The 24241-nt window shown below is 45.8% G+C and overlaps 3 protein-coding genes across 4 annotated transcripts in view; all 3 read left to right on the top strand.

The window, feature by feature from the left end:
- The first annotated feature begins 852 nt into the window (after positions 1–852).
- On the top strand, positions 853–11624 carry LOC116511831 (C-type lectin BML-1-like). 2 transcript variants are annotated; one of them, XM_032222070.1, is made up of 6 exons: positions 853–896; positions 4497–4570; positions 5450–5544; positions 7906–8046; positions 9119–9233; positions 11384–11624. In XM_032222070.1, the coding sequence occupies exons 2-6, from the start codon at positions 4513–4515 to the stop codon at positions 11449–11451; spliced, it is 477 nt and encodes a 158-aa protein (XP_032077961.1). In that variant the 5' UTR covers positions 853–896; positions 4497–4512; the 3' UTR covers positions 11452–11624. The 2 variants fall into 2 exon arrangements, with proteins under 2 accessions (XP_032077961.1, XP_032077962.1); XM_032222071.1 differs by lacking the exons at positions 853–896; positions 4497–4570; positions 5450–5544 and adding an exon at positions 6363–6590.
- LOC116511835 (C-type lectin lectoxin-Thr1-like) overlaps positions 3884–24241 on the top strand; it is a 195629-nt gene continuing 175271 nt past the window's right edge. The window contains exon 1 of the mRNA XM_032222076.1: positions 3884–3960. The gene's annotated coding sequence lies outside the window, so the exon portion shown is untranslated. The remainder of the gene's footprint in view (positions 3961–24241) is intronic.
- LOC116511180 (C-type lectin BfL-2-like) lies at positions 12672–23075 on the top strand. Its single transcript, XM_032221043.1, has 5 exons — positions 12672–12707; positions 13795–14058; positions 21418–21598; positions 21713–21736; positions 21916–23075. The coding sequence occupies exons 1-5, from the start codon at positions 12672–12674 to the stop codon at positions 21981–21983; spliced, it is 573 nt and encodes a 190-aa protein (XP_032076934.1). The 3' UTR covers positions 21984–23075.

Below are 24241 nucleotides of genomic sequence, written 5' to 3'. Positions count from 1 at the left end.
TCCCTGGGGATAAGATCCATCCAACAGTAGAAGACTCTCATTCTGAAGTTGGTGGGTTCTCCATCTTGCAGGTTGGCCAGAAGAATCTTCGGAGATGGCAGAAGTGATTTTCCTACCTCTTGCAGAGGATGGAGCAGGTGAGTCCCACCAACTCCATAAGGTGACCATTCTGTGATCCTGTGATCCAGGGTGAGGGATCAGGGAAGCCAGTCCAATGCCCCACTGAAAGGAGGAGGTACAATGGTTCCTCTCCCTCCGTCTCTTCTACGTTTCACAACCATGTTGATCCCAATGGAGAGATCCGTACATGGTCCAAAGACTCAGAGGTCACAGCCTATTTGGCCAAGGGAGAAATGGGACGTGTTTCACCCAAGCAAGAAACATCTACTGCCTTTCGAAGCAGCTCATCCTTGACAGAAAGTGAAGGTACTTCTTAAGAACTTTACAAGAAAGTTTGAAATAGGCCACAGCCCATTCAGAGCCGGGCCATTGAAGCGGAGGATGAGCAAGAATGTGCACATGCTACATTGATGAGAGCAATGTGCATGCAAACTCATCCCCCACCTCTGCAGCCACCACCACCTTCTCTGGTCCACCAAGCCAGAAAGATTTAGGAACACTGTTATCAATCAATCAATCAATCAATCTGATTAACCTCCAGGACTAAACGTTCTGTGTCCTTATCATGTTCCAAATTTAATAATGCAAATAAGCTGGTTTCAGGTTGTTAATCAGGACCAGAAATCCTGAAGCAAAGCAATTTCTCTCTCCCTCTGCCCTCCCCCCAACATAAATCCACCCCCTGCCTTGTCTATAAATGCCTCCGTTCCTTTTGCTGGAGATCAGCCTGGAGTTGCCACTGAGCAGACTTGCTACCTGTGGAGGCAAAGGGACAGGTGAGTGCAGCTCTCCCACCCATGGGCCCCTGACAGGTGAGGCCCCTGCACCAGATCACTCCTGCATCTGTCTTTCTCCACCTGAAGGGACCTCTTGCAGGGGCTGCTGGCAACATCCGGTTCCAGCAGGGGATCTGTGGGAAGCAGGGAGCAAGGGGTCTCTAGGGGGGTCTCTGGGGAAGAATTGCAGAGGAGAGTCTTTCCAGGGGAGGCTCTTCTGCCCTTTAGGGAGCAGTGCAGGATCCTCTGTGACCCACCAAGGCTGCCGGATGACCAAGGAGGGAGAAATTTTGTCCAGCCGGGCAAGCGGAAAAGTGGAAACCAAAGTGTGGGCCAGGAGATCAAATACATTCTGGTCTTGATTGACAACCTGGAAGAAACTTTTGTGGGTGACTAGATTTGGAACACAATAAGGGCACACAATTTGACTCCTGGAAGGTTAATCACAAGTGATGATTGATTGATTGATTGACAATATACATTCTGATCTTTCTGACTCCGTACAATCTAATGGGGATGATGGGTCTAGGGCAGCGGGAACAACCTTTCCGAGCTGGCAGACTGATGGAAGGGGATGGTTTTCCTTTGACAAATGCAGATTGCCCACCATTTCCATGGCCCAATTAAGAATTGGCTCCGGATCAGCACTGGGCCATGGACTTGGGATTGGGGATTGGGGAGGTGATGTGGGAGATGATAGGTGGGCCACTCTGGGAAGGGGGCCTGGTGTTAAGTGGTGGTGCCACATTCCAATCCCTGCACTCACCCCGACTGCCTGCTCATCAGAGCTTGGAGGCCCCAGATTTCATCTCTTTCTGCTAAGTGACTCTCCAATAAAGCTCCCTCATCCATGAGAGGGGAGAGAGCCACCTCGTTCCTCCTCCCCTTCTTCCTCCTTGCTTTTCTTCCAAGGGGAAGAAGACAATTTTTGGCTTGTGGCACAGGGTGTCAATCCTTTGTGGGTGCTCTCTCGATCGATTGTTAACCTGCCGTCGACCAGCTAGACTGCTGCTCTGGGAGTTTTGGGGATCCCTGTTAAGAGCCCCGAGATCCTGAAGACATGGCACCTGGGTTGTCTCTACCCACTTCATGGAGTTCATTTGGGGCTCAGGATGGCCACATCAGGAAAGTTGTCCTAGCAAACATTAACATCCGACAACTAAATCCAGAAATCATGGGTACAGCTACTTAAATTTAATTAAAATATGGGGAAAATCTCCCTGGGGGTAATATTCCCTCAACAGTAGAAGACTCTCCCTCTCTGAAGGTGGTGGGTTCTCCATCTTGCAGGTTGGCCAGAAGAGGCTTCAGAGATGGTGGAACCAGGGGTGAAATTCAGCAGGTTCTGACAGGTTCTGGAGAACCAGTAGCAGAAATTCTGAGTAGTTTGGAGAACCAGCAAATGCCACCTCTGGCTGGCCCCACAGTGAGGAGGGAATGGGGATTTTGCAGTATCCTTCCCCTGCCACACTCACCAAGCCACACCCACATAACCAGTAGTAAAAAAAATTGAATTTCACCACTGAGCAGAAGTGATTTTCCTACCTCTTGCAGAGGATGGCGCAGGTGAGTCCCACCAACTCCATAGTATGTTCAGCCTGTGATCATGTCAGTAAAAAAGGGGGGAGGAGGAGAAGAATGAGAAGAAGGTGGTGGAGGAGGAGGAGGAGGAGAAAGAGGAGGAGAAGGAGGAAGAGGAGAAGGAAGAGGAGAAAGAGGAGGAGGAGAAGATGAAGGAGAAGGAGGAGAATGAGAATAAGAATGAGAAGAAGAAGACGGTCTTTGGGAGGGACCTCTCAGGAAAGAGGGCTCCACCTTCACTAATGACCAAGCTGGGAGGTCAAAATTTTGTTTGACATTTTTATAGCTGCCCAGCTGGTGCCAATTTCTGCCTCTTTGACCATGCAACAGCCTTGGTGGGTCAGTGGATTCTGCATTGCTGTGTAATGGGAAGTGTGACCTTCCTTAGAAAGGATCTCCTATGGGTCTCTGTTGTGGCCCAGCAGGAGCCGTTGGAGCTGCCACCAGACTCCGACAGCGAGGGGCCCTGTGAGTCGGCCCTGGAGGATGTGGAGGACCCTGGACAGGGTTCCGACTCTCTGCAGGGCGCAGAGAGACTGGTTGGCCACCAGGTGGCGCCTGAGCCTTGGATCAGTGGGGAGGAGACAAGGGAGAGTCATCCAGAAACCAACTGTGAGTTGATCTGGGATGCACGCTGTCGAAGGGCTACTCGGCGTCAAGAGCATCTACGTAATTACAGGAGGTAATTACACTCAGCTGATGGTCGTTAGGCTTCTCTCCAGACTATAAAAGAGACTGCTTGTGCCACGCCCTTCTTGTAGAAGTCAACGCTTTGACTAAAGAGAAACAAACTTGGCAGGCTGGATTGCTGCCAGAGTTTGTCTGAATTGCTGCCAAAGTTTGTCGTCCTTGCTGCCAAGGTCCTGATCTGTTTGTTTACTTGGCTTTCAGCCACCGAGAGTCTGAACTTGTTATTAAAGGACATTCTCATTTAACCTTGTCTCAGCATTCGTTACTGGACGGAGGAGAGGGTCAGAACAGGTCTCTCTCCCTCTTTCCCATGTAGCTCCCCAATAGATTTCTTCTTCCCTGAGGGATCCTCCCACAGATCCCCTGCTGCAAACAGGACATCCCCTGCAGCCCCCCTGCAAGAGGTCCCTTCAGATGGAGAGAGAGAGAGACGCAGGGGAGATCTGCTGCAGGGGCCTCACCTGTCAGGTGCCCACAGATGGGAGAGCCCCACTCACCTGTCCCTTCGCCTCCAAAGGTAGAAAGTCTGCTCAATGGCAACTCCAGGCTTTCCTCCAGCAAAGGGAATGGAGGCATTTAAAGGCAAGGCCGGGGGTGGATCTATTGGGGGGGCTTAATTCTGCTTGATACACCAACACACCTTTCTCAAGAAAAGTATTTCCTCCTTCCCTCCACCCACCCCCCCAACAGATCCACCCCCGGCCTTGCCTTTAAATGCCTCCATTCCCTTTGCTGGAGGGAAGCCTGGAGTTGCCACTGAGCAGACTTTCTACCTGTGGAGGCGAAGGGACAGGTGAGTGGGGCTCTGCCACCTGTGGGCACCTGACAGGTGAGGCCCCTGCGTCTCTCTCTCCATCTGAAGGGACCTCTTGCAGGGGGGCTGCGGGGGATGTCCTGTTTGCAGCAGGGGATCTGCGGGAGGGTCCCTCAGGAAAAAAGAGATCTATTGGGGATCCAAATGGGAAAGACAGAGAGAGACCGACAGGAGATCCTTTCTAAGGAAGGTCCCACTTCCCATTAAAAAGCAATGCAGAATCCAGGGTGACCCACCAAGGCTGCTGCATATCCAGGAAGGCAGAAATTGGCACCAGCTGGGCAGGTATAAAACTGCCAAACCAAATTTTGGAGTCCCAGCTTGGTCACTGGTGGAGGTGGATCCCCCTTTCCTGAGAGGTCCCTCCCAAAGACCGTGTTCTCCTTCTCATTCTTCTTCTCATTCTCCTCCTTCTCTTTCATCTCCTCCTCTTCCTCCTTCTCCTCCTGCTCCTCCACCTTCTTCTCATTCTCCTCCTCCTCCTCCTCCCCCCTTTTTTACTATTCTCTTTGCAGGGAAGGAAGGAAGACTATGGGGCGATTCATCTTTTTGACCTTCAGCTTGCTGGTCGTGGCCCTCTCCGTAAGAGGTAAGTTTGAGGAGGGTCTCTGGGGTCAGAGAGATTGAAGCTCTTGCATCTCATCCCCTTCCTCGTTTGACCTCCCCAGAATCCTCACTCTGAAGTTGCTTTTCTTCCTGCTTGGGTTATTCTGCAATTTAGATCCCTCCTTCTCTCGCTGCCCCAAAACGCAGGGCCTTTTGTAACCATGGAAAACAAAGCAAAATTAATACAATCGGAATTTAGAATCATTCATGAACAGTTAAAGGTTGGGCAACAGATTTGTCCTTTTCTCCATTAAAAAGCTGCTTTGACGGGACATAAATTTATTACATGAATAAATAGAGTTGAAAGAAAGAACAGCCGAGTGGGGCTAGGATTTCTGTCCCTGGGACCCACACAAGAGCTGAGACCCTTTTCCAGGGACCTGGGAGCTGAGGATCCAATGGTGGGGAGGGGCTTGTTCAGAAGGACCCTTCCTGGGCAGTGGGCACAGGTGGGCAGTCCCACAAAAAATTAGCCACTCAGCCATTCAGGGCTTCAGTGGTTACGGATCACGCAGGAGGCTAGTGCAGATCCTTCAGAAGAGACCCACTAGATCCCTGTCCCTTGCACCAGTCAACAGCCTGGTTCTGGAAGGAATCAATTTTCCGGCTCAGCACAGTTCAGTGAAGGAGAGACCAACGAAAGCTGAGAGGTTCACACAAGACTAGCAGCTTGAATGGAATTAAGCAAGGCCAACCCTAACCAAGCTTTGGACTATCTGCAAATGCAGCCACTCTGTCCGAGGCCAAGTCAGTTTCAAAGACATTGGTAGCTCAGGAGGTTAGGCATGTTCTGCAGACCCAGCTGTCTCCTCCTCCTCTTCTCCTGGCCATCTTCTCATTGGCTTTCTCCCTTCCCCCACAGGAGCCGAAGGCTATCAGTGTCCTGTTGATTGGTTCCCCGGGAAAGGGATTTGCTATAAGGTCTTCGTTGAAAAGAAGACTTGGATTGATGCAGAGGTTAGAAGGGCTTTTATCTTGGCCGAGGGGGAGGAGAAGTCTAGGTGGAGCCTTGAAGACCCTCAAAGTCACCTCTGGCTGGGCTGAAGTGGAGGGCCACCAGGATGGGTGCATGAAAAGGGAACAAAGGTCATGATTTTAGGACAGTCTGAAATTCAAGTATTCTACGGAGTGTATTATGGTTTGTCCAGTATCTGTTGGGCAGAGTAAGAGGCTGGGGGCTAAAACATATGAAGAACAGTTGCAGGAATTGGGTTTGACTATTGTGGTGAAAAGAAGGACCAGGGGAGACATGACAGCCATCTTTCAATATCTAAGGGGCTCCCACAAAGAAGAGGGATAGGAATAGCAAGAGCCCTTAGACTTACCATATATATTGCTCCACAGAGCTTTCACAGCCCCCTCTAAGCAGTTTACAGAGTCAACTTATGACCCCCAATAATCTCGGTCCTTGTTTCACCCACCTCGGAAAGATGGAAGGCTGAGTCAACCTTGGGCCTAGTGAGATTTGAACTGTCAAATTGCCGGCAGCCGGCAGTCAGCAGAAGTAGCCTGCCGTACTGCACTCTCACCTATTTGCGTGTGTGTGTGTGTGTGTGTGTGTGTGTGTGTGTAAGAGGTGGGTTGCTCCTGGTTTGTACCAGTTCGGCTGAACCTGTACTGGTAATGGGGCATGGGTCACTGAACAGGTAGTGATGGCTGGCCAGCAATGCCCTTGAACCAGCCTGCTCGGACGTTCGCCCTGCCTCGCCTTCACCACAGAACTGTCACCTCCTGCCTACACATTTGAGCTAGCCTAGCCCCCCCCTCTCCCCACTGGCCAGCGTCTCCCAAAGCTGCTGCCGTTGCATCCGCAGAGGGGACGGGGGTAGCATGCTGGAGAGGGCAGAGGTGGCAGGAGAGGGCGGCATCCCAAGTCCCAGAGTGGGAAACCAGAAGAGACGCCTCCCTTGCGCTCCGCTCGCTCCCTGCTGGAAATGTCTGTGTTTAGTTTGGATCTGGGGCCAGCCAAGGAGCCGCTCGGCTTCATCAAATTCCCGCAATGGGTAAGATGAGTGGTGGTGACAGGAGGTGCCCAGCCAAGCAGGGCCTGTGTTCACTCTGTTCCCTGCAGCTCCAGCAATTTCAAGGGAAGTAAAGACGGGAGATTTCACCAACTGTGTCTCCTGGGCTTTCTCCCTGATTCGGTCTGGGACAGTTTTGACATCTGGGCTCTGCGATCCCCCACTGCCCCTGCCACGCCTGGGGGTTGCAACTGATTCCTCCTGTCCTCCTTGTCCTGAGCCAGTATCAGGTGAACTTTCCTCCGCCTGTATTTTTTCCAATCTCCCACCCTTTCCTTCCCGTTGTTCTCTCCCCTCCCCCACTCGCCTGCCAGATTTATAAAGACAGGCGTGGCCTCCATCCTACAAAGTTGGATGCTTCAATTCTTTCTATGAAACCTATGGTTTTCCCACACCCTAAATCCTCCGGTGGACTTTTTGGGGGGGGGAGCTTTTCCCCTTTTTGCCCCCCTTTCCTCTGTCGGAGTCCCCAAAATTTTCACCACCATTTCTTTGGGCATCGCTTGGTGGTGGGGGGTCATGTGACTGAGTGTGCATGAGTGATGTTAAGTTGGCCATACCCATTTAGTTACATACCCCTTGCCATGCCCACAGATCCGGTCGTAAAATTTTTTTAAACCAATCCTTGGTGTGTGTGTGTGTGTGTGTGTGTGAGAGAGAGAGAGAGAGAGAGAGAGAGAGAGAGAGACCATTCTCCAAAGCACACAAAAAGCAATCGAAGGAAAGAAATCAAGAGAACCAACCTAGAAATAACAAAAAGAATCTCCTGACACTGAGAAGAAATACTCAGTGGAATGGAACGTCTCCCCTCCAGAAGTCACAGCTGCTGCATCACTGGAGGCTTTTAAGAAGAGACTGGACAGCTATTGGTCTGAAATTGTGTAGGGTTTCCTCCTTGGGCAAACTACAAGACCTCCAAGCCCCGCCCAACTTTCTTAATCTTCATCACAAGTTGAGCATTAGGGTTGAGTGACTGTCTTGCACACCAGAGATTTCAAGATGTTTCGCTGGCAACTCTGGCTGGCATCTTGAGACTGTTTTGCCTCTGAAGGGCATCTCAGATGGCAATAAATGAAGTGGGAATTTAAGCCAGGAACTGGTCAAGAGCTGCAGACCCCAGTGAGGAAATCTGCAGGGTTCAAGACCGTGGATAGGACCATGCAATCGGATCCCTGCTCTTGTCTCACTTGCACAGTACAAACACAGACAAACCACACACACACACACAAACACAGAGACATGTTTCTTCCCTGCTGAGCCAACACCCTTCCTTGTGGTTGCTCTCTCTCTCTCCCAGAGGTTCTGCAGGAAATTGAAGCCAGGCTGCCACCTCGCCTCCATCCATTTCTTGGCTGACTCACTTGACTTGGCTGACTACCTCACTGACTATCTCTCACCTCGGGGCCCAGTGTGGATCGGAATGTGGGGTCCAAATAAGGTAGGTCCTTCCTCAGAGGCTTTCCAAGGGAGGGAAAAGGCTCTGTCTCTGCCGAAAACTCTTGCCTTGGACAAAGCCTCTGAAGAGCGATATTGACTCCTTCTCTCGCCCAACCCTTCCTGCCCAACCTTTCCTATGCTGTGTTTAGAGTCCCCAAAGGGACAGATCCTGCTCTGATCTCCACCTCAGGATCAAGGGCTTCTCTGGCAGTCAGCTGCTCCTTCTACCTGCCTTCCTCTTTCTGGCCCACCGAATGGCCTCTGACCCTGGTTGGGAGTCTGGCGGGCCATTAAATCAGGGACTGCAGAGCTTTTCAGTTCCTGAGGTTTCCCCTTGTTTCTGGTACCGTCCGGCTTTCCTCCTGTCCTCCGTTGCCCTTCCAATTCCTGAAAGATGCTGGATCACATGGAAAGAAGGGACTTCACCCTGGACTTGAGCTCAGCTCCTGGTGACTTCCTGAACAGAAAGATTCAATTCTGGCAATAACACGGAAGTAGGTTCTCCCTCCCCTCCCTCTCCTCCCCTCCCCTCCCCTCCCTCCCCTCCCCTCCCTCCCTTCCCTCTCCTCCCCTCCCCTCCCTCCCCTCCCTCCCTTCACTCTCCTCCCCTCCCCTCCCTCCCATCCTTCAACTCCCTCCCCCACCCAACCCCCATTCAGGTTTCCAGGACGGTTTCCATTTTCTTAGTGTCTCGGATAGTCCTGGGGTTTTGCTGGTGGTCTCCCACCCAAGAACTCATTGATTTTGACCCCATTTATTGTTCTGGGATCAATCAATATCTTCCAGGGCTGCCATCATGTCAAGCATGAGGCAAGATGGCTCTCAAGCTGACTTCATGGAGACTCCAGATAGTTTTCTTCTGGGTTCTATTTTCCCCTCTGGATCTCCTGATCATCCCCCACCCAAGCATTCACCAATTTTAACTCAGTTTCGCTGTTCCAGATCAAGTTAGATGGAGAGATGGAGAGAGAGATATTCTCTTTGATCCTTAAAACCTGAAAACGTTCCTCTCTGACCTGGGCCCTGAAAAGCCTCTTCCTCAAGTGGCCAACATGGCTTCTTTCTCATCTTAGAACTCCAAATGGGTGTGGACAGATGGATCTAAAAACGACTTCCTACCCTTGCTGAAAGATCTGCCCAATCAAATCAAGAACAAAGAGTTCTGCCTTGAGATTACGGAGCATACAGGTGAGTCAAGATGGTGGTGAGACGGTTGAGGTGCAATTCCAGCAATGAGGATTCAGTGGGTCGATCTTGGAATTTTTACCCCTTGGCCACTCATGGCCTCTGTTTGTCTGTTTGTTTGTTTAAAACGGATCTGTAGCCTTCCACTTATAACCAACACCCTAACAAACATTAAGCAGCATAACAATCCCATTAAAATTATACTAACATGAAGAGCACTAAAATCAACCGAAACCTAGCCTCAAGTCAGATCTCTGATTTGAAATCAGCCCATCTTGGGGGAAACGCCAGGACTTCCAAGATTCCTCCCAGCCAGAGTCCAACTCCAAGGGAAGTCAAGGGATTTTACCTCACGTAAAAGGCCCAGAATGTTCCCCACAGTGACTTTGCAAGGGATCCCCCAGTTCCTGCCTACCTAGCAGGCACCTGGTTACCTGGAAGAGGGAGGCTGGTTTGCTACCTGGAGATGCAGTAAGGCTGGATAAATAATCAGTGCCTCTGCTCTCATCATCCCAACCGAGAAGCACATATGGGCTCCTACGTGTGTCCGGCCGGCCTCCCTCTTTGTCTTCCTCCACTTCTGCTCCAGTTGCCTCTCATGTCGCTTCATCCCTCTGAGCTGCTTGGTGAACCATGGTTTATCCCTTGCCACAGCCCTACAATCTGCAGTTGTAAACCAGGGTTTATCCTTTGCATCAGTCCTACAATCTGCACAGTCAAGGGAGCACAAAACGTCCATGGGACACACCATTAACAATGGGAGCCATGAAGTGTTATAACACAAGACTTCATGTACAGGTGAAACTCAAAAATTTAGAATATCATGCAAAAGTTCATTTATTTCAGTAATGCAACTTAAAAGATGAAACTAATATATGAGATAAGACTCATTACATGCAAAGCAAGATAGTTCAAGCCCTGATTTGTCAAATTGTGATGATTATGGCGTACAGCTCATGAAAACCCCAAATCCACCATCTCAGAAAATTAGAATATTTCGATAGCTTCCATAATTATTCTCTTTTTGAAGTGTTCTGTTTTGGAGATTAACCTGGTTCCTTCAAAATTAATTTCATGTTAAGGTGCTGGAAAAGGGAGGAAGTTTTTTCCTTTTTTCTTACTGCGTTCTTGTGTTCTGCCATGTGTGCATTTATTCTCTGTTCATTTGTCCTATGTATGTGGCAGGGCAGATTTTGCGTGGTATTTCGTAGACTCCTTGGTTTTCTAGCTGGATTTTGTCTTTGGGGTTTCTTAAGATGTTGGCTATTTTTTGGTCAGTGTTGGAGGCTGTCTTGATATTGTGTTTGTGGAGAATTTTGCTGATTTTATCTGTGGTGTCTTTGATGTAAGGGAGGAGGGCGGTGGTGTTGTCCTGTTCTGTGTCTTGGTTTTGGGGGAGAGCTATTGAAATAGAGAAACACCCCCAGAACATGAATAAACGTGACGATACCTCCCGCCTACCAGACATCTGGAAACCAGCCCTAGTCAACAAACGAGCCCCACCCACCACCCAGGCAGAAAAACAATAGACACACAGCCAGCACCCATCAGCACCAATCTACCAATCATGATACAACCACACAACCAATCATTCACTTACTGAAACTAAGCCAGCACTGCACACTCCACCACCAAGATTTATAGAAAGACGGCAGCTCCGATCACACTTTAAGCCCAAAACCCAGCCTGAAGATGGCGAGTGAGACCTCGCTGAAGCATTGCCAAGACAATCTCAATCTATATGTATATGTACAGCATATGTATAGGTATATGTATAGGTATGTGTATATGTATGTGTAGGTGTAGGTGTATAGGTATATGTATAGGTATAGGTATAAAAAGTCTACCTCACTGCAGTCAGAGGACTCTCAGCCTCTCATAGACTATACAGAAGAGAAATATTGAGAAATGGCCCATCCATATAAAAACCAATCAAAAGAACGGCATAAAAATCCCAGACTAAAGGAAGAAAAGAAAATTGGCTGTTTAAGTTACTGAGGTTACTACAACATGCTGAACTCCAAGTCTGCTTTAGCAGGTGAGGGTTAGGGTTAGGTTATCCTCTGTGGCATCCTTGTGTCCTCCTGCCAATGGGGGGGTCCCTCAAAATGCTTCCTGGGAGTCCCTAAAAAGTTTTCTCTTTTCTTACCCAGGGTATCTCAAGTGGAACTACCAGATATGCACAACTACGCAAGCTTTTCTCTGCCAGTGCAGATACTAGTGCAAACGGTTCCTTCGGCTGCTCCAGAGGGAGAGAAGAACCTGGTGAACACTGAAAGCCCCCCCCCCCACCCCCCACCTGCTGAAATCTCTGCTCTGCACCCCTTCGCTTCACGGATGCTTTCTGTAGCTCGGATCTGACTTTGCTCCTCCAATAAATTCTCTCTAGCATGACTGGCCTTGTTTATTTGGGAGACCCAGGAGATGGTGGAGGTTTAAAGCTGAAGACCCCAGACTCTTCTGCATGGCAAGGCTTGGTCTCAAGGGGTGGTTGGGTGGGGGGGGGTCTCATCAGAAGGACCATCCATTGATGCTGCGATGAGGCTCCCTTGCATGTCCTCCTCATTGGAATCAGCAACTCCTTCCCTTGAAGGCTTAGATCCATCCACAACATCAACAACATCCTTACTCCAAAGATCCTCGGCTCTGCCTCAGTGGCCCATTGAGGCCCATCTGACCTCAGGGCCACATCATTTATTTCCACCACAGACGTTTCACACTGACCATCCATGAGGCTTCCTTGGTCAACCGCAGGAGATGTTTCTCACTGCCTTGTCCCAACCATGTAGATCCTTACCTCACTGGTGTCACTCAAGTGACCATCTGCCTCAGCACCTTCCTCCATCTCTGTGGCCAAAGTCCACTGCTTGGTTTAGCTGGGCATCCGGGACAGGGACGGGTTTCAAAAAATGTTACTACTGCTTTGGTGGGCATGGCTAGATGGGGGGGGTGGGCCCTATCCACTCCGCCAGCTGAGAGTCCCATTCCCACCCCACTCGCCCCTCTGCACACAGCAGGAGCTCCCCACTGTCCTGCTCGGGAGATGGAGCCCCGGGAGGAAGGAGACAAGCGGTCCGACTGTGGGACGAGCAGGGAAGCATCTGCCAGCCGCCTTGCCAGCCCAGGAGTTTAGTGGGGAAAACCCCAAGAAAACAGCCTCAGCGGAGCTAAGGGGGAGCCTTCAAACTACCCACTGTCAGCGGGAGTGGCCAATGCCAAAAACATTGCAAGAGAAGGGGAGGGAAAAGGGGGGAGTAGGTGGTGGTTGTAGTAAATGGCTCTATTAGGTGTAAAGAATGTGTCCTTCTCCAACCGAGGAGGACTCGCTCTTGGCAAAGGCTGTTGGGCAAAGGCTCTTGGACCAGCCTGTGACTGGCCTGGGGGAGGAAAAAAACACCATGCAGCTTTTTTCTTTCTCCCCCCCCCCCCTTATCCCCACAAATGGATGTCTCCGATGGATGTCGGTTATTAGGAAGGGTATGTTTTCCGTGCCCCCTGCCTGGCCATGGGACTGCTTCTTCCTTGGGCAGAGGTATTTTATACCTGGCAATAAATGGTCTTTACTCTCTCTGGGACTCTTTCCGACGGGACTCCGGAGAACTGGGGACGTAGTGCCACTCTCCAGTCTATTGGTTGTTTTTTTCCAACTTCTCCAGTCAAAGGGAACTTTTTTTTGCAATCTGGAAGTGAAGATTAATCTGAGAGCTTTCATGACCTTTGGCCCAGTTGCCTTGATTTACATACTTTTGGCCTGGATGGTGGAGTCTCCACTTACATGCGTCCTCTTTGGCTTATTGTGCCATTTAGATCCCACCTTCTCTCTCTGCCCCAAAACGCAGGGCCTTTGCAACCACGGAAAACAAAATACAATCGAAATTCAGAATCATTCATTATTGCTTATTCTGCAATTTAGATCCTTCCTTCCCTCGCTGCCCAAAATGCAGGGCCTTTTGCAACCATGGAAAACAAAATACAATCGAAATTCAGAATCATTCATGAACAGTTAAAGGTTTGGCAAAAGAACAATCCTTTTCTGCATTAAAAAGCTGCTTCGACGGGACATAAATTTATTACATGAATAAATAGAGTTGAAAGAAAGAACAGCCGAGTGGGGCTAGGATCCCTGTCCCTGGGACCCACACAAGAGCTGAGACCCTTTTCCAGGGACCTGGGAGCTGAGGATCTAATGGGGGGGAGGGGATTCTTCAGTAGGACCCCTCCTGGGCAGCAGCAGTGGGCAGTCCCACAAAAGATTGGCTACTCAGCCATTCAGGACTTCAATGGTTACGGATCACCGAGGAGGCCAGTGCAGATCCTTCAGAAGAGACCCACTAGATCCCTGTCCTTTGCACCAGTCAACAGCCTGGTTCTGGAAGGAATCCATTTTCCGGCTCAGCACAGTTCAGTGAAGGAGAGACCAACAAAAGCCGAGAGGTTCACACAAGACTAGCAGCTTGAAGGGATTTAAGCAAGGCCAACCCTAATCCAGCTTTGGACCATCTGCAAATGCAGCCACTTTGTCCGAGGCCAAAGTTTCAAAGACGTTGGTAGCTCAGGAGGTTAGGCATGTTCTGCAGACCCAGCTGTCTCCTCCTCCTCCTCTTCTCCTGGCCATCTTCTCATTGGCTTTCTCTCTTCCCCCACAGGAGCCAAAGGCTATCAATGTCCTCTAGATTGGCTCCCCGGGAACGAGCTTTGCTATAAGGTCTTCGTTGAACAGAAGACTTGGACTGATGCAGAGGTTAGAAGGGCTTTTATCTTGGCCCGGGGGAGGAGAGGTCTAGGTGGAGCCTTGAAGACCCTCAAAGTCACCTCTGGCTGGGCTGAAGTGGAGGGCCACCAGGATGGGTGCATGAAAAGGGAACAAAGGTCATGATTTTAGGACAGTCTGAAATCCAAGTATTTTATTATTTTTTTTTTTTTATATATAAAGATTTTATTGGTAAAAAGAAAATACAACATCCATAACTTGTAACAAACAATACAACTACATTTCGCGATATTCCCATACTATCAAATCATTATAAACATCAAAGGTTAGGTATCTTTCCCTCCCTCTTTTCTTCCCTCCCCCCCTTACTTCCTTCTCCCCTGCCTTCCCTCCTTTCTTTTCTCCTTTCCTCCTTTCCTTCCCCGTCCTTTCTCTCCCTCGGTCCCCCCCTCCTTCTCACATACCTTTCCTCCTTCCCTGCCTCTTTCCCTCCTCCTTCCTTTTAATCTCCCTCCTTTCCTCCCTCCTTCCCTCCTTCCTTTCAACTCTCCTTCTCTCTTTCTTTCCCTCCCTCTTTCCCTCTTTACTACCCTCTTCTCTTCCCTCCCTCCTTCCTTCCCCAGTTTTTCCTCTTTCTCCTCTCCTTCTTTCTTCCCACCTTCTTTCCCTTCTCTTCTTTCTCTTCCTCCTCTTTATCCTTCCCCCCTTCTTCTGCCTTTCCTATTCCTCTCCTTTCTCCTCTCCATCCTGACTTCCCTACTGCCCTCCCTCCCTCCCTTCTAACCTTTATTACATTTGCATGTTTTCCTCTGCTGAGGACAACCTGGTTTTCTTTCCCTTTCCTTGCTTGAAGAGGCAAGGATTATAAATCCTCTCGCCTCATCTAAAATGAAGTTTGATCGCTAATTTTATGCAGGTAATTATAGCGGATTTCCTATCAGCTTTTTAAAGTTTTCCCAACATTGTAGCGTAACAAAATTGCTCGACGGTGGGTTCTCGCCCCTGATACATTTCTCCTTTCGTTTATCTCTCAGTTGTTGTATATTGTTCATTTGAGTTATTAGTTTAATCGTATTAGGTTAGTCAGCTATCTCTTTTTATATCTAGGTCTTTACTGACTCATCAAGCCATTTGTATAGCTTCTCCCAGACTGTATAAAAGTCTGTGTCTTCTTTGTCATTAATTCGCATCGTCAGTCTGTTCATTTCTGCTAGTTCTAAAATTTTATTCATCACCATAGTGTTGGTGGGGGCATTTTCACTCTTCCAGCACTGTGCGTAAACAATCCTTGACGCTGTCAGAATATGGACTAGGAGGTATTGGTCAGATTTGCAAATTTTTTGATCTATTATTCCTAATAAGAAAGTTTCCGGCTTAAGGCATAGTTTAATTGACAGGATTCCATTCAGCCATCCTAGTATTTGCTTCCAATATGCTTTGGCTACCGGACACGTCCACCACATATGGTAGTACGTGCCCAGCACCGTTTTACATTTCCAGCATATGGCCGAAACTTTTGAAGACATTTTCGCCAGTCTTGTCGGTGGAAGATGCCAGCGGTAGAACATTTTATATATATTTTCTTTATAGGCCGTCGACTTTGTCAATTTTAGGTTCCATTCCCAGACTCTTTCCCAGTCGTCTAGGTCTATTGTGTGGCCAATGTTTTGGGCCCAGGTTACCATGACTTCTTTTACCCTTTCTGCTTCCGTTTTTCGAATCAGTAAGCAGTTGTATATTTTTGAAATTAATTTCTCATCTGGTCCAATTAAAATTTTATCTAATTCCTGGTTCTTGTTCTGGAAGCCAGGTTGTGCTAGATCGAATTTGTGTTTGTTTTGAATTTGGAGATATGGCCACCAATCAATGTTTATTCCCTTATCAGCCAAATTTTCCCTGGGGTTTAGTTTGTTTTGGTCGTCTAGCAGCTGTTGGTAGGTAACAATTTTATCCAAGTTTACCAAATTCGGGTATATCAGGGCTTCCGTCGGAGATATCCATTTAGGTAGTTGCGCGTAGTATCTCCTTCTAATTTCGAGCCAGTCCTTAATCAATACCCCCCTTAAATGGTGACTACTAAAATAATTGTGGATTTTATTTCCCTCGCACCATAGGTAGTTATGCCACCCGTATTGCAGGTCGTGGCCCTCTATTGTTAAGATTCTTTTATTAGCTAACATTACCCATTCTTTTATCCACATAGTTGTTGCTGCTTGATGATATGTTTTCCATTCCGGTAATCCCATTCCCCCTTGAGTTCTTTTATCCTGCAGGTGCATATATTTTATTCTGGGCTTTTTACCATTCCATATAAAGTTTCGAATCATTTTGTCCAAATCATTATAAAATTTTTCCCCTAGCTTGACCGGTGCCGTTTGAAATAGGTAGAGGATTTTTGGCAGAACATTCATTTTAATTACTGCGACTCTTCCCATCAGTGATAGTTGTAGTTTTGACCAGTTTTTTAAGTCCTTTTGGGTATTCTGTAACAACTTATCATAGTTGTCTTCTTTTATGGAAGAGCATTTCGCAGACAGCCAGATCCCTAAATACTTAATTTTTTTAGTTACCTTTAATTCCATTGTTTCCTCTAGTTCTCCAATCTGGTTTTTGGGGAAGTTTTTTATAATCATTTTTGTTTTTTCCTTGTTTATTTTTAAACCGGCCACACACCCAAAGTTCTCAATGTCCTTCATCAAATTCGGTCCTGAAAGTAAGGGGTCTTCTACGATAAAGACCATGTCATCCGCGAAGGCCTGTACTTTATATTGTTCTCTTTTTATGGTCAAGCCCCTAATTTCCTGATTTGATCTTATCCGATTTAAAAGGACCTCTAGTGACGTAATAAATAGTAGTGGGGAGAGCGGGCACCCTTGTCTAACACCCTTTCCAATTTGTATCCTCTCCGTTAGTTCCCCATTGACTATAATATTTGCAGATTGCCGTGAATATATAGATTCTATAATCCTAATAAATTTATCGCCAAATTTCATCATTTTTAGTTGAGTGGTTAGAAAGTTCCAATCTAGGTTATCAAAGGCTTTCTGAGCGTCGACAAAGATTAATGCGAGTTGTTTCTCGGATCTTGTTTGATAGAATTCCAAGGTATCAATTATTATTCTTGTATTGTTTCTAATATGTCTTTTTGGGAGAAAGCCGTTTTGATCCGAATGTATACTCTGATTTAATATTATTTTTAGTCTTTCCGCCAATATTGATACAAAGATTTTGTAATCTGCATTTAACAGGGATATGGGTCTATAATTTTGGACCTTGCTACTGTCCGCCTCTTCCTTTGGTATTAGGGTGATGTAAGCTTCCCCCCATGATTTTGGGACCCTACCATTTTGTAATGCCTCATTACATAGTTCTAATAATTTGTCTTCTATGGTATTTTGAAGTTTTTTATATATTTCCGACGGAAGCCCATCCGGCCCAGGTGTTTTATTGTTTTTTTGTTTTTGAATGGCCTTTTTCAGTTCTTCTTGTGTGATTTCTTTATCGAGCATCTCTCTCATCTCCTCCGACAAGACTGGAAGCTTCTGCTTTATAAGGTATTTTCTAATGTCTTGTTCATTAATTTCGTCTTGTTTATATAGTTTCCTATAATAGTTCTGTACTATCTTTTTCTTTTCTCCTATTTCTTGTTTCAAATTCCCCTCCTCGTCATACAGTTGTTTAATAATTCTTTTGACCTTCTCCTTTCTTATTTTGTGGGCCAACCATCTCCCAGTTTTATTTGCATGTTCAAAATAATTCTGCTTCATTCTCTTAATGTTTTGTGCTATTTCCTCTTGAGAGATCAAATTTATTTGGTGTTTAATTAACTCTCCTTTTTCCCTGTGTCTACTATTTTCTGGCTCTTTCTGGGTCAGCAGTTCCGTCTCTCTTAATTCTTTGTTCAGTGTATTAAGTTTTTCCCTGTGTATTTTGTTTCTTCTTATTGTATAGGCTATGGATATTCCCCTCACAACTGCCTTCATCGTGTCCCAAACATTTTGTATTGAGGTCTGCTCTTTACCGTTTTCTTTAAAGAAGTAGCCCAATTCCTTTTCTATTTGTTGTACAAATTGTTTCTCTTGTAGTATGTTCTGGTTTAATGTCCACCTAGCTTTTATCCTTGCCTTCCCTTTCCATTGCCATAAGACTGGGTGATGATCGGCCCACTTGTTGGTTATTATTTCAATATTTACAGTATCCATGAGTAGCTCCGAGTTTGACCAAACCATGTCGATACGGGACCATGAATTATGTGGATGGGAGTAAAACATGTACTGTTGCATCTTGTCATTCATTGCTCGCCAGACATCATAAAGATCTAAATCCTTCACCATATTTACATAGGCAGACGGTAGTTTCCTTCTTGTGCTTTTCTTGTGAGTACCCTTATAGTCCATCTTACCGTCTGCAATAGCGTTGAAATCCCCTAGAATACATATATTTTGCCACTCTATTTCATTTATCCTCTTATATAGATTAATATAAAATCTCTCTTGTTTTTGATTTGGGGCATAGATTCCAACTAGTAAAAATTTTTTCCCACCATTAATTATCTCCACCATTAATACCCTACCGTCTTTGTCTGCATATATTAATTTGGGGTTCAACCATTCTTTTATATACATTACAATTCCTCTTTTTCTGGTTTGTGCTGACGAGCAGAATGTTTTACCTAGTTTTGGACAGACCAACAGGTTATTGTATTTTTCTTTAATGTGGGTTTCCTGCAGACAGATTACATCTAACTTTTGTTTCACTAGATCCAACAGTACACGTTTTCTTTTGGAAGTTATGTTAAGACCATTTACATTTGCTGATAGTACATTCGTTTCCCATTCTTCAATTCCCTTACACGTTATTCGCTTTGAGGGCGCCTTTGGATCGAGTCTCGATGGGTGACCTTGCTCTCGGATCTTCTCTGCCATATCTCTCTCGTTCTCTGGCCTCTCCTGGCCCCCGCCCCTCTGGTTGAGTGTCAATTATAGTGTCCTCCTGTCTTAAAAGTCCTTCTTTATTAAATCTCTCATCGTCTGCTAGTAAAAGTTCCTGGAATTCTTGAGCTTTCGTCAAGGTGCCTATTCGGTATTTCTTTTCCCTCCATGTTATCAGCATTCCTTCTGGAAGGAGCCATCTGAACTGGATTCTGTCTCTGTTTAAACGTGTGGAGAGGAAGTTGTATTTCCTTCTCTTCTCTCTGACTCTCCGTGGAGTCTGTTTTAAGATGAGAATTTCTTTACCTTTGTATGTTAGAGAGTCCCCTCTTATTGTACTTAGAATGTCCTCTCTCAGCTGTCTTCTCAACACCCTCACATGGATCTCCCTCGGAAGCCGGTGGCGTCTCGCGAAGCCTGTATTGACTCTATAGGCTTCGTCCAGATCATTAATAACCTCTTTTTTCGGCCTGCCGAGGACTAATCCCAGGATTTCTCCAATCAGCTCCCGGAGGTTTTCATCTTTTGCTTCCTCCACGTTTTGTAGTCTTAAATAATATGCTGATCGCTCTAATTCTAGCTGGAGGATGGCCTCCTCCAGGCTTGAGTTTATAGATTCCAGATTGTCCTCTACTTTGTCTATCCTTTTTTCCGCTATTTCCGTTCTCCCCTTAACATTTTGGATTTCCTGCTCATTTTTCAGCAGCGCTGTTTGTATTACTCCTATGCGTTCCTCAATTCTTCCCATATTGTTTCTTACTTCATGTATTTCATTCTTTACTCCCTCCAGGCCTTTGGTGAGACTTTCACCCATCTTCAGTATTGTCTCTTGTAGGGAGTCCATTGTTACTTCCTGGTCTTGCAGGGTTGGGGCTGCCTTATCTCCCGTTTGCCTGCCCTCAGGGGACTTTTCCCTCACCGGGGTAGATAGGGGAGTTTGCTTTTTACTCCCTTTAATTAAAGTTACTGTTTTGGTTGCCATTTGCTTTAATTCAGCTCTTCCCCTTTAAGGTGTAAGCCTAGTACCTTCTGAATGTTGTTTGGGTAGTTATACAGAGCCCGGGGTACATACAGGGTAATTAAGCTGGAGCAGGACTGTGAAATATAGGCTCAGTTAATTCTCTAGTATCTGGGAGAGTCAGGAAGAGAAACGTTTCAGCGTGATACGACAGGGTGCAGGAGAGGCCAGAAAGTATTTAGAACTCACCCATCAATCTCTTCCTGTTGTCAGTGTAGTGTTTTCCTTCTGCTGTCTCTGGCTGTAATATGACACCGCGTACTTCAAACCCTTGTGATTAAGCTTCTTTCCTTTTTCCTTTTTCCCAGGCAGGCAAATCCAGCTGACTGCCTTTCTCTTCTTAGTCTGTTAATCCTCAAATTTAAATAGTCCAAAGCCTCAGTCTCCTTCTGTCCACTACGTCAATCAGCTTTCACAAAAGTTTACTGTTTGTATTTAATAGCCGCTGCAGATAAATGCGCCCACACACGTATCTGTATTTATTGCAGTAAAGTTGTTTATCTTTTAGATTTAGGCTTTTAAGTCAGATCTTGTGATTACCGTCATTCGATCCACTATGTTCCCCTGCAGTTGTCTCCCTTCCTTATTAGTGGCTGGCAGTCACGCCTTCTGGTCGGCCATTAATCAGCCGACCTCTTTTGCACGAACTCTGAGGGAGCCTCTTGCTTCGTGAGGGGAGATCGCCTTTCACCCTCCACTGCACAGAAGCTTCCCCTCTCCAAAGGTCCTCGCACCTCGAAGGGACCTTGCCTATTACGGCCACGCTCGTGGAAAGACCGGGCGAACCGAACAGAGAGTCTGTCAGCAGCTCGTTCCAGCGTGACGCCAGACCGGAAGTCTTATTAATTTTATTTATTTATTTTATTTTTATTTTTATTTTTATTTTTATTTTTATTTTATTTTTATTTTTATTTTTATTTTATTTATTTATTTTATTTTATTTTATTTTATTTTATTTTATTATTTTTATTTTTATTTTTATTTTATTTTATGCAGAAATGGCTCATTTCTGTTACCGCCAGGATTTCATCTTGTGCTCAGTTGCATTTTCAATGCCTGCAAAATGCTTCATGATCTACAAAGAAGGGAAGTTTCCCTGGAATTGAGATCAGTTCCTGGAGACTTTAAGAATAGAAATAACACAGAAGTAGGTTTCCCCTCTGCACATTCCCAGGATGCTTTTCAGTCTCCCCTACAGCTCTGGGGTTCTGCTGGGGGTCTCCCACCCAAGGACCCCTTGACTTTGATCCTATTCCTGAGACCAATCAGTGTTGAGTGTCTGGACACCTCCAGGTAGTTTTCTTCTGGGGCATCTTTTCCCTGGATCTCCTGATTGCCACCTATCCAAACATCCAAATTTAACCCTGGTGAGCTGTTCCAGATCAACTGAGATTAAGTATAGTTAGAAGATAGATACTGATAGATAGATAGATGATAGATAGATAGATAGATAGAGTGAGTGAGAAAGAAAGAGAGAGAGGAAGAGGAGGGGTGAGAGAGATTCATCTCCGCTCCTGGGTCATGTAGAGGGTTCCCCGTTCTCCGTTGCCTAACGTGGCTTCCCTGTCATTCCAGAGACGCATCTGGGGGTGGTCAGACAGATCCTCCATTGACTACTTCTCCTGGGATTCAGGAGAGCCCAACAAAAAAAAGGATGAGTTCTGTGTCTACCTGTGGGCCCCAGCAGGTGTGGCAAGATGGTGGGGATGCAACTGAGGGAGGCTTCCAACAAAGAGGCCCCAGGTGATCCATCTTGGAATGCTCATCCCTTGACAACTGATCCCTTGGTTTCTAAGCTCTCACAGCCTGACCCTCTATGGAGCCAATGGGACACAAAAAGACCCTCGCTAAGGGAAACCCTTGGATACCCCAGTGGCCAACCCTGTTTGCCTTAAAACCTGAAAAACAACGCATAAGAGTTCACTCCTGACATCTTTGCTGTTGGGGGATCTGTTGGGTGTGCAGGGTAAACAGATTGGAAGGTTGGTCCAAACTGAGAATGAAACTTTATGTTTTGCTGTCCAGGATTCCTCAAATGGAACGACGTGCTCTGCGATGCCAAGTATTCTTTCATCTGCCAGTGCAAAAACTAGTGCAAATCGCTCCTTTTCTTGCTCCAGAGTGAGCGAAGCACCTGAAGAACTCTGGAGAAGCAGAGCTCTGCCAAAAATCTCCGCTCTACACCCCTTCGCTTCTTTTTGCTCTCTGGAGCTTCTGATTTTACTCCTCCTGATGGGCCAGGAGGTCCAATAAATTCTGCCTTAGCATGACTGGCCTTGTTTATTTTGGAGACTCAGGAGACGGTGGAGGTCCCAAACCCAAGACCCCCGGAGTCTTCTGCATGATGAACCTTGGCATGAAAGGGGTTTCTCTGGAAGGCCAATTCCATTGAGGCTACGATGTTTTCTGGCATGTCCCCCTCGTTTTAATTGGAGGTCTGGGTACCTGATGGGCCTCAGCACCACTTTCCTGCCATGTGTCAGTGGGGGGAGGGAATCTCAGAGTTTCCCACTCTGTGAGCAAATCTAGACTGCAGACAATGGAATCAGAAAACAACAACGCCTGGTAGCCAAACCAAAAGTGGCCAGTAACACTAACATTGCACAATAAGCTTACTGGCAGAAATATTCCTGTAGATTTGGGTTGAGGAAAACATCTGTTGTGCCTGAAAATACTCCAGCTTGCAAGATAGTACATTCAGCCACAAATTGCCCAACCCAGTAACATAGGGAATAAAAAGTCAAAGTAAAACTGGCTTCATCTCACTTGCCTTGTGGAAAGCAGTTGAGTTTCCTGCAAGATCTCCAAATTTTCTGCTCTGTACGAACTTCTACTGCGAAAGAGGCATCTTAGAACTCATTCTGCTGTTGCTAAAAAGCTGCTTCTACAGGAAACAACTCCTTGTTAGCAACGTCATAATTTCTTTCTGGGAATGTTAATGCTTTCGAGCAAAGCAGAGGGGAGTAACTGCGTCCTTCTTCTTGTAAGACTCATTGACTTTCACCCTATTTCTCTTCCTGAGATCAATCAGTGTCAACCATCTGGACCCCTCCAGGTCATTTTCTTCAGGATTTCCTGTTTGTCACCTATCCTAACATCCAAATTTAACCCTGGTGAGCTCTTCCAGTTTAACTGAGATTGAAGATAGATAGATAGATAGATAGATAGATAGATAGATAGATAGATAGATAGATAGATAGATAGATATAGATAGATAGATAATATGGGTAAGAGATGATAGATAGATATAGATAGAAAGAGATAGATAGATAGATAGATAGATAGATATAGATAGATAGAGATAGAGATAGAAAAAATATATCTATCTCTATATTGAGAGTGAGAGAGTGAGAGAGATATATTATATAGATATAGATAGATAGATAGATAGATAGATAGATAGATAGATAGATAGATGATAGATAGAGATAGATAGAAAGAGATAGATACATAGAGATAGATAGATAGATAGATAGATAGATAGATAGATAGATGAGATAGGTAAGATAGATAGATGATAGATAGATAGAGATAGATAGAAAGAGATAGATAGATATAGATAGATATGATATATATGTATAGAGAGATAGATAGATATAGAGATAGATAAAATATATCTATCTTTATATTGAGAGCAAGAAAGCGAGAGAGAGATATTATATAGATATAGATAGGTAATTAGATAGATAGATAGATAGATAGATAGATAGATAGATGATAGATAGATAGATGATAGATAGTTAGATAGATGATAGATAGATGATAGATAGATAGATGATAGATAGATAGATGATAGATAGATGATAGATAGATGATAGATAGATAGATGATAGATAGATGATAGATAGATAGATAGATAGATAGATAGATAGATAGATAGATAATATAGGTAAGATAGATAGACGATAGATAGATATAGATAGAAAGAGATAGATAGATATAGATAGATAGATATGATTATAGATAGATAGATAGATAGATAGATAGATAGATAGATAGATAGATAGATGATAGATAGATAGATGATAGATAGATAGATGATAGATAGATAGATAGATGATAGATAGATGATAGATAGATAGATAGATAGATAGATAGATAGATAGATAGATAGATAGATAGATAGATGATAGATAGATAGATAGATAGATGATAGATAGATAGATAGATAAATACACAGTTTCCTCAAAAATAAGACCTCCCCAGATAAAAAGCCCAATTGGAGGAGTTCATGATGACGTCCTATTTGCAATCTCACTAACTCGATGATTAGCTTGGCTGGGCTCCCTCTGATTAGCGTCCCATTGACTTGCTCAAAACGAATGGGATGGGCTAATAGCCTTTTGCGTAA

This window comes from Thamnophis elegans, chromosome 7 (genome assembly GCF_009769535.1).
Source record: "Thamnophis elegans isolate rThaEle1 chromosome 7, rThaEle1.pri, whole genome shotgun sequence".
In the NCBI taxonomy this organism is placed as follows: Eukaryota; Metazoa; Chordata; class Lepidosauria; order Squamata; family Colubridae; genus Thamnophis; species Thamnophis elegans.
The sequence above is the reverse complement of the archived record's forward strand: the minus strand, read 5'-3'. Positions and strand labels throughout refer to the sequence as shown.

Excerpts from the sequence above, each read along its gene's own strand:
- LOC116511180 (XM_032221043.1), top strand. The coding sequence starts at position 12,672 with ATGGATGTCTCCGATGGATGTCGGTTATTAGGAAGG. Across the intron at positions 12,708-13,794 it reads GATGTCGGTTATTAGGAAGG|GCATGTTCTGCAGACCCAGC; the intron begins GTATGTTTTCCG and ends TCAGGAGGTTAG. Across the intron at positions 21,599-21,712 it reads TGTGGCAAGATGGTGGGGAT|CCAATGGGACACAAAAAGAC; the intron begins GCAACTGAGGGA and ends CCCTCTATGGAG.
- LOC116511831 (XM_032222070.1), top strand. The coding sequence starts at position 4,513 with ATGGGGCGATTCATCTTTTTGACCTTCAGCTTGCTGGTCGTGGCCCTC. Across the intron at positions 8,047-9,118 it reads GAATGTGGGGTCCAAATAAG|AACTCCAAATGGGTGTGGAC; the intron begins GTAGGTCCTTCC and ends TTCTCATCTTAG. Across the intron at positions 9,234-11,383 it reads TGAGATTACGGAGCATACAG|GGTATCTCAAGTGGAACTAC; the intron begins GTGAGTCAAGAT and ends TTTCTTACCCAG.